At 43.0% G+C, this 10114-nt stretch overlaps 1 protein-coding gene across 1 annotated transcript in view; it reads left to right on the top strand.

Moving 5' to 3' along the window:
* The first annotated feature begins 8966 nt into the window (after positions 1-8966).
* Positions 8967-10114, top strand: part of gfra4a (GDNF family receptor alpha 4a) — a 118870-nt gene continuing 117722 nt past the window's right edge. The window contains exon 1 of the mRNA XM_034525310.1: positions 8967-9509. Coding sequence (XP_034381201.1) covers positions 9452-9509 — 58 coding nt within the window. The 5' untranslated portion in view covers positions 8967-9451. The remainder of the gene's footprint in view (positions 9510-10114) is intronic.

The raw sequence follows: 10114 nt of genomic DNA, 5'->3' as shown, positions 1-10114 counted from the left end.
TTTAAAGTCATGGAGAAGTCATGGAAATCCATTGGTCAACATGTGTATGAACCCTGTACAATGTAGTGATGCTGTCAGATCCGGGCCCAGACGCCGTTGTATCTGGAGCCTGGACCTATAACTGATTGATAATTGATAATTATTAAATTTTGACAGAGCGCTTGTATTTTCCAGCCTTTACGGCACTCGTTCAGCGGTCCAGAAACACACTGATTAATAACATAGGCGTTGTAAATCACATCACGTGATGCTACTCGGTCAATCAAATATGCGTATTCTGGTAAGCATCGCAACTCGATGGGAGATATACAGACTCCAACAAGAGAACAACATGTGAAATGATAATATGTGAAATTCTATGTTCATTCTTCTTCAGCAGACTCTTCTATGTTCATTCTTCTTGAACGTGCCAATTATTAAAAGTGCCAATGAGAAGCTTTGCTACGAGACAAAGCACAACTGTTTGGAGCAAATCCAGAATGAAGGAACAGAAAGATAAACGATCTAAGGGCCCAATATGATCAGAATCCTCATTCACAAATGGTTTTAATAACAGATTTAGTCCCTGCACACACATTTTTATAAGATAATAATAACATAATATTGTGGCTTTTTTGGTTGACATCACTATACACCTAAATTAACTGAATTTAACGCTACAGGGCAAAGACAATTAAATTAGGAGTACATTATTTCAAGATAAACATTTTTCAAAACCTTTCGGTAATTTCTTTTCCATTTTTAAATTCACCTCTTATTGTAATTGAAATGAGAGAATAATAAGTATTTATTATTGTAATATTTATAATTCATCCAGTTAAATTTTAATCCTGATACTAAATATGTTTGAGATATTATATATGTATTTGACAGTCAGTTGTTGACTACATACAGATGTTGAAATAACTGCTAGGTTACTTTAATACATATGAGAATAAATCATAGCGTAATAGACATTACTGTGATGTTCCGGACCTTTGCATGAGGAGGTTGTTGAATATCCCTGGTCTACAGCAATGCATTATACTTCTTGAGGTAAACATGTTGTTTTTTATGTGACGTTTGCAGAATTAGTAACATATTTGAAAAATCTGAAATATCTTCTGAAAACATATCTTTTTATAGAGCCTTTGGTGAAGCCACCTACTCATTGAAACTAACCATGTTGTTTTTAACTTTCCATCTCTGCGTTTTACATTTGTATTACCAACAGCAAAAAGTTCAAAATGCAGAGCAGCAAACACTAACAGTCGGAAAAACATTTTTTCCGCACACAGATTGCATTGTTTACGTTTTGCATCGAGTTCTGTCAGCTGAGACTTTTGCGTTTTAAAAAGACTAAGCTTGGACATCAAATGAGACATGCTGAGTTCCATTTCACTCAGGTCTCATATCACTGCTCACAAACGATGCTTCCCAGCCTTTAAAGGCTGTAATACACAGGAAATGTTTTGTTGCAGTATGGCTTGGTAATATTTCCCACAGCAGGGACAGAATTTGCAAATGGGGCAAAATCAGTGTGACGGCCAAGAAAGTGCCATCAGTCCAGAGCGTCAGTTGTTGCACCACAGGCTTTTGTTCCCGCTATAATTCTGCCAAAGGGGAGGCAGTGTAAAGTGTTATGAACTGAACAGAGAACCACAACGAGCCAAAGCATACGTACAAACTTTAGTTTTTGTGCTTGATACAGCACCTAGAGTATAGTCCAACACCAGCAACGGGAAATGCAAAAGAGAGTTTATTTTGAATAACAATAAGCTCCAAAGGTGGTTCAAGACCAAGTTAAGACTTAGAGCAAATGTACCCCTGAATAACCACAAATATCCTCAGTTACCACTGAACTGTAGAGTGCACAGACTTGCTATTAATTATAACTCTTAGGTCAAATACATTAGTGATGAAATAAGCCATTGATTGTCAAACAATTGATAATCGCAAAATGTATGAAGCAAAAATGACAACAAACATTTGCTTGTTCCAGCTTCTTTTGTTTGTATTTTATATCATTGTAAATTAAATATATTTCAGTTGTGGATAGTTGTTCAGGCAACACGTTGTAAAGCTGGATTTATAGACCGTACGCACGGAGCCGTGGGTAGTATGTAAAAGAAAATGTAAAAAGGCGGCGGATGTACCCTGCAATGTACCCTACCAACAACAACACACAAACTCCAGTTTATAGTATCTGATAATGTTCGACACAAAGCAACATAGGTGTCAGTCTTTATTCAAAACTGACTTTTGACTCTCGGGTGACCAAAGTCGTGCTTCGCTTAAATGAGACCGCTGATCGAATTCAGGTCATTCCTTTTCTAGCTGCAGACCCACAAAGCCATTCATGCTTTTATCTCTTCTTAGACTTGAATACGGCAATGCACTTTATTCTGGTGTCAGAAGGCGAAAACATTCAAAGACCGCAACTGATACAGAACGCTGCTGCCAGGCTTTTAACTCTCACAAAGAGAAGCGATCCTTGCTGACCTTCATTGGTTATGTGAGTTTTACAAATGATTTTACGATTCTACTGCTTTTTGTTTTAAAACTCTTTCCTATGTCTGCGATATGCTCAATGAGCCGGATGGCTGCCTGGGATCATCCGGCAGGGTCTTATTAACGGTTGCAAAATCACGAGTGGTCACTAAAGGTGACCGGGCCTTTGCTCTCCGGGCCTCTCAGCTGTGAAACTCCCCGCCTGGAGATCACAGACAAATTCAGTATCCTCCTTTAAATATCTTCTAAAGAGTCACTTTTACCGTATGGCTTATTCCTACTGATCCATCTTGCTTTTACCTCTCGGGTTCTAAATCTCATTTGCGTAGGTTTTCATTGTGAAGCACTTGTTATATAAGGTGCTATAAATAAAGTTATTATACCGTAAATGTCATGCCAACAATATTAAACCATGCATGCTTTTCGCGGATCAATATACAGATAACGCAGGTCTGCATAATGGGTCCAATAACCTTCCAAATTCTTCATAGCACAATCGTGACAGCATCACGTACAGCTATTTTTCAAACACTCCAATTTCAGGACCTCGAACAGAATAATACCAGTTCAAATCTCCCATATACACCAGATTCTCCTGCGCGTTAAACACACACACACACACACACACACAAACAAATGAAATGTGCAACCGCAACCTAAACAACCACTGGAGATAAAATAAAGCTCACAATTTCACATCAGACAGCTGAGAACTGCACCTGCTGCCTCTTCTCTTTTGGAGCGTTGGCGGTAACATTAGTTGTGCTAGCGGCCTCTTGGTTCGATGGAACCAGACTTGCAGGTACTTACCATACCCACCATGTCCATACCCACCATGTGTTTCAGAGTCCAAAGGAGGAGGCGCGCTCTATTTATACATTACATTATCCAAAGTGACTTACAATCATGTTGCATTCATACACCGTAGACACAGCTACAGGGAACAATTCAGGGTTAAGTGTCTTGCTCAAGGACACATCGACGCGGGCGGGTATTGAACAGCCAATCCACTGATTGAAAGACGGACCTGCTAACCACTGACCCACAGTAGGCTATATGTATGTAAAGGTATGTATTTAGGTTGATTCTGATTTGTTATGCATGGTATACCATATGTTAAGACGATTTAAGTGGTTCTACTTGAAGTTAGGGTTTGAAGGTATAGCTTTTGTAGATAGTAAATGGTTTCACCTGCACTCATGGTGCAAAATAGATCCTGCTGATTGAAGGCTCTATTCAACCAGATGCCTTTGGCTGGTATGGGGGGGAAGAACCTTACTCTGTAGCTGTGTGCATGCTAGGTTATGTTATGTTCAGTTAATCTAAGTTACCGTTAAACTGTTTGTTTTGTTCCTTGTATATAGATGTTTGGTTACCCGTGTAGCATAGCTACTAATGGAAATAAACACCTGGACATCTGGACAAAGTATCTTGTGTCTGCCTCCTACCACTTAGCAATTCACTTCGGACAGGCCTCACCACACCTCCTGGGATCAATATGTCTTACCAACGAATCCTTCTGTTTTTGAAAAACTTGCTCTTTCAATAGTCTCCTCACTATAGATTCAGATCATTTTGGTGGTTCAGACGTGAAGCAGTATTTCCTGATTCTCACGTTGAATTTGTGTTTGTTTTTTCATAAAGACGATCAAACTTGGTGTCAGTAGGCGAGAATACCATTGGCTCAGGAGTTGTTTGAGCAGGAACAGGAGGCATTGGGAAGCTTGATTGACACGACCTTGCCAAAGTGCCCCCCTCGGCTTCACCTGCTTGCGGCTAGCTGAGACTGGTCAGCTGAGGCTGCTTCTGTTATCACATACCAGTGGTATATTGTTGAGAGTGAAAACAGCTCGCCACGCCGCTGTAAACTGTCTGCAAACCCCAATCACCTCGCCTCTCTCTTTCACAGTGAAGAGGACACGATGTTGTCAGCCGAATTGCCTGTGACGGAGCAGCTCAGGAAAACAGCATGGCAGCCCGCAGAGTGTTGCAAAACTAGTCTTTACTCAAAATGAATGAGAGTAATGGAGAAGTGGGATGGAAATGGGAAGGCACAGCAGCAAGTGAACCAGACACTTGTTCCGCTTGTACTGCGATTGCTGCGTCAGCTAAGCAGGTGGTCTGCGGCGCACTAGTGTGCACTACATGTTAGCCTCAACGGCAAGACATGGGCCTGTTGGTGCAACTGGGCAGGGGGCATGAATCGCACCGCTTTTCTAGCTTTTCTAGTGTATTGCTTGATTTGACCCAAGCATCACGATTGATGAAATGGCAAAGAGGATGCAAATCCGAGTGAAAGCAGGTGTGAGACAATGTGAAGATAACAGAGCCGAGTGCTGCGCCGCGGACGACCTTGTGACATTGCCGTGTAACTGTACCTTCATTTCCTCCGGCAACTCGTTACGCACTGTGGACCCTGGAGGCTGTTCCCGACGTTTTGATTGAGTCCCATTGTTGGTCAATATTGCCTCTTTCTCTCTCCATCTTTTGTCTTCTCTCCCTGTAATTTCCCTCGCCATGTGTCTCAGCAACACGTCTGTGTACATCAGCAGGCAGACACAGGCTCAGGAGCAGGCATTCATTTGAATGCATTGACGCTTCTACATCAGCCCACGGTTAAGACTTTCCCACCGCTTCATGACCAGCCCGGCGGGAGGCTGTCCCTCATCCTCGCCTCCCCGGCTTATGACACCAGCGCCACAAATATTTTTAAGGGAAAAGCTTGTTTGAGCGGGACACCGAGTGGAAGCTGAGACACAGGAGAGAAATCTCTGGAAGGATTCGATCCAAAGCAGGCAGGGGGGGACGTTTGATTCAAAGGATCGAGTTTTTTTGGCACGCTGTTGGGAGACGGTTGAGGTTAGGTAACACGTTCGTAACCTTCTGGTTTAACCGGTTTTGGAGACCTGAATAAGCATTGTTCTGCTCTCCCACAGCAACGGCAGCCAGTTTGCCCTTGAGCAAGGCAGTAAACTTCCAGCTGCTGCTGCTCTGTGGATGCGCTGTTGGACCGACGCCAGGGTACAAATCCAAACCTCAGACATTTACTCCCCCTCTGGTACCGCTGTGAAAAAAGAAAAGAAAAGGCATTTTCTTTGTGTTCCTTTATGTTAAATCTGCACTTGGCAAGCGTGATGTGAATACACTTGTTTTAACACAAAATGGGACATAAAGACGTAAATACATTCATCCTGACTGCACAAATGAAACCGTTATTTGGTCCGATCTCGTTTCTAGAAAAAGAAGTGACTGAAATTTAAGAATGGAGTCCAAGCTAAACTGCAGCGAAAGCACATTGTGCTTGGAAAATGAGTGTGACCAACTACAGTATAGATCTTTTTACTCACGCTTCCTTTGGTACGCAGTAAACGCTTTTGAGCAGTCTGTGTGCAGTTTACTGGCATTACCGTACATTACACATTTACAGGATTTCTGGAAAATTTAAGCTCAGTCTTTCTTTGTCGCTATATTCTCTCAAGCTTCCAAATTATTCAAAGCTGAATGCCATGAATATAATTTTTTTTTATTGCATATAAACAAAACACAAGCATAAAACACTATGACCACTATAAACGTAAAAGCCTCTCATCCACGCTACAGTCAGATGAAGAAAAGGAAAAAGCTGCCCTAGTAGCATATAGAATAGATTCATGCCAAGATATGCAGAAACTCCAGTGTCCATAGCAGCCGTAATGTTAATGTCAAAACAGGCTGAAAACATCCCCAAAGTCCAATTACAGAAGCTAAGTGAAGAAGTTTGAGTCCAGATCGTATCACATGTTAAAAGTATGAGTCGGATGAGGAGTACCCAGAATAAAGACATAACTTATATCATTAGGTCACTTCTTAAAGCACTGAAGAAATGTTGAAACGTACGCAAACTACAGCAGATCTGGTGAAGCATTTCAATTTCTTGTTGATATTCAATTGAGACCAGTTGAAGTAGGTTGTCTGTCTTTGACTGGAAAATGACCAATGCGAGTGTTTTACTTATCCGGCCCTTTATTGGCGACGGGACATCGTTTGTCAGTGCCAAAAACATTTGAAAAGCCTTTAAACACTTCCAATTTACATATTATAAAAAAATATATTTTCTCAACTTTCTATGGGTAAGATTTTGTTAAGATGAAGCAACTTCAACTGCTTGTTAAGGTGAGTGTGTTCAGGTGGTCCGTCTGCATCAACCTGAGATCTCAGGAATGTCCGGAGGGCAATCATTTTTTTGAAGTCGCAAAACATCTGCTGACCCTCAAGGTCAAGGTCACTATGAAAAGAAAGAAAGAAATGTACACTTATCGTGGGGAAATTCTTCTCTGCATTTGACTAAGGAGAAGTGGGCTGCAGTAAAGCGCCCGCGGAGCAACTGGGGGTTCAGTGTCTTGCTCAAGGACACTTCGACATGCAGCTAATGGGAGAGTGGGGATCGAACCGGCTACGTTGTTGGTTGTGGTGAGCTACAGCCAACCTCAATCTATAACCCAATAATGTATATGTTATTTATGACAGTTTCAGGTCTCATGGTATCAAATGACGACACCTGGGCTGACGTAGATGTTAACAACCACAAGGCTGTGATTCTAGTCTGCATTAGAGACTTTCCTTTGTTCCGTTTCGACGTTGGCACCGGTGCCGTCGGATCCCTTTCAGAAGCTTTGTAATCCATCCTTGAACTGCAGTGTCTTTTTTTGGAGACAAAATCCAGAAGGATTAATCCAACACTGATTATCCCATTTTTCCGTGTTGAAGACATGATGTTGTTGTTGTTAGCTGTCCAGATGCAATTCCTGATGCCTTGGGTGGAGTCCGTCGTCTGGTCAACAGGCCAATAACTGTGTGGCAGCTTCGATCTCAAATGCGTCGCGACGTGGAATAACAAAGACGAATAAAATCTGAAAAGCGATTACGTGAGAGCCGAAATGGAACACAGCCGGTTAGTTGTCGGAGCCGATGCTGCGCTACGATTGGCCGGTCCTCATTCAAATGGAGGGACTGTCGGTCTGAAACAAACAAGAGATGTCATCTTCAAGACTGTTGCTGTCCTTTCTTCTCCCCTTTGAACCATGTGAACAAACAAGTGTTTGTCTGTCTTTTCTGTGGCCACTGCATTGACTGACCAGGGTCATTTACTCAAATAACTACGTTTTACATTATCAAATGACCATTGCGTCCATAAACCAGATTGACATTTGTAACAGCAGACTACAGTATGGAGTCTCAAGCCGTAGTAAAAATAAGCCTCTTTTTCTTTTTTTGGGGGGGGGTCTCACCAAAAAAAATGTATATAACAAAGATAATATTCATTTTAAAACTAAAATGATACTAACAGTGTACATGTGTTGTGATCAGTACATAATTAAAAGAGGGCTTCAGGCTAAAGACAAATCTCTGCAAATGTGAAACAAGTTTACAGAACACATGCAGTATCTTTGATCTCAACCTTCCTACTGTCTCCACATAAGCAAATCCTAAAAGGAGCACACTGCCCACTCTCCAGGAACACACACACGCACACACACAAACACACACACACACACAAAACTGAACAGAAGTTTAAGGTTGTGCAGATTATTCTTTAGAAACAGCGTATGATCCTTCCCACGTTTCGTTTTGGATGAAAGTGTCCTGGAGATGCTGTAAAAACTCCCAAAATAAGCTCGAGCAGGCAAGACAACTCCCAAAAGACAAGGCCGCTCAAAAGTTAATTTCTCATCCAGAGTGCGAGTTTAACAGCTTGAGAATAATTCAGGCTTTAACCAAAAATGAGAGAAAAGAAAAGCACCAATAACAGCTGACAGTATGAAGAATTTCAATATTCTCCATGATTTTATGGAGTACTGCTTCTACAGACGTAATCCAATTATTCTGGGTGTATGTCAAACAAATGTCTTACAGACAACAAAAACTAGACTGAGCTCAAAATAATAATAATAACAGTACAGCTCGCCTATACTTCAATCAGACCTGTTTCCCCCCAAAACCCAGATCAACATGGATTATTCTTTGGACCAGCGTGAGCACATTAGACAGCAGGTAACCAGCAACAGACCATGCTGCAAGATGGTCCCTTCATTTCTACCATGAAGAGGCACAGACACTGAGTCAGTCTGGGTCTGTTGTCACTGCTCCTCCTGCTGCTGCTGCTGTAGGGCCCCTCAAATATGTGCTCAACTTCCTCCAAATCAATGATTCTCATGCAAGTCTACTATGGTAGTTTCTCTTTTTTAGGGGGAATAACCTACTTTCAGGGAAGTGTGGATATGGTCCACCCACCCTCTGCACCATTTTACGCCGGTTTATTGTTTCCATTTGATGGCAGTATGAAATAGGCTATCGATTTAACTTGTCCTATTTCAACTTTGGCCGAGATTGGATTTTTAAACGAGCTGGGCTGGGCATCTCCGGCCGGACCCGCCTGGGAGCAGAGGATCACAGGCGCCGTGCGACTCGCAGGTCGGAGTGCGCAAAGCAAACGCGCACCCTGTGATTCATCCGCGGTTTCCAGACGGTGCGCAGGTGGAGGCGAAGAGGAGAGAGGAAGCAGCCGCTCGGGACGGACGGAGGAGACAGACCAGGGGATGTTCAATACGCGCGAGATTTCGTCCACCTAAGGACCAAGCTTTGTTTTTTTCTTCTTCATCTCCGCCCCTCTGCTGTTGCATTGATTTGGAACCGCTGGCTCGATTTGGCGCAGCTGTAACCCATTTTTCCTCCACGACAAAAGTTTGACTGTTTAAAAAAAAAAGAAAATAATGATACTCTGCCGCGCTCCGTTTTTTTCCATGCAATGCTGTGGATTCCGGCGTCAGCGTGAGTGACCAGTCACCACTTGAGAAATAGCTGCGCTTCTTTCGGTCTTAATTTCGGTGCCAATTGCAACAAACAGAGGAGCTTTTATTCTCGCCCATCATCATCATCATCATCATCATCGTCGCTCGCCCGGGATTTGCATCCATTTAAATTGATGTCGCACCCCATAATGGACTTCCTCGGACTGTACTTCTTACAGCTGGCTCTGATCGGTAAGTTGAACAACACTTGGAACGTACGACGGCGTCGTTGAACTTGTGCACAATGAATGCGTTGTTCTGCGGATGGTTGGCCCCGGTGTCCGCGTGAGCGTCGTTAGCGCAACTGTTCGTTAACGAGTCCTCATTCGCTTGTTTTGGGGTGTCAAAGTTGCATCACGAGATATTTCTGTACACGCAAGACCAGCCAGGTGATGTGAACGGATGCACCCCGGGGTCCCGGACAGAGCAGATATGTGTATACGGCTCTTTAGAGGTCCACACAGAAAGACTGCAACATGGGATGTGAAGGGCGACTGACACTGACAGCAGTGAAGCGGCGGCTCTCCACGGATGTTCTCCACTCTGGAGATGCTTGGATGTCTTTTTGTCTCACCCGGCAGGCAGCAGAGTAATGAGAGTATATGCACACGATTCCCTAACGGCAGACTGACGTGAGATCAGATTACGGAATGAAAGAGAGCCTAATAAATGTGTTTGCCAACCAAAGCTGCCGCCGCTACTGGGTCCCGGGTTTGACTGCGAAAAAATGCCAATGCAGACAAGTGTGTTTGTAAGTGTTTGTTTGTGCGCGCGTGCATGCCCGTGTGGTTGTGATC

This window comes from Cyclopterus lumpus, chromosome 22 (assembly GCF_009769545.1).
Source record: "Cyclopterus lumpus isolate fCycLum1 chromosome 22, fCycLum1.pri, whole genome shotgun sequence".
Classification (NCBI taxonomy): Eukaryota; Metazoa; Chordata; class Actinopteri; order Perciformes; family Cyclopteridae; genus Cyclopterus; species Cyclopterus lumpus.
Note: the sequence above shows the minus strand (reverse complement) of the source record. Positions and strands in the feature narration are given on the sequence as shown.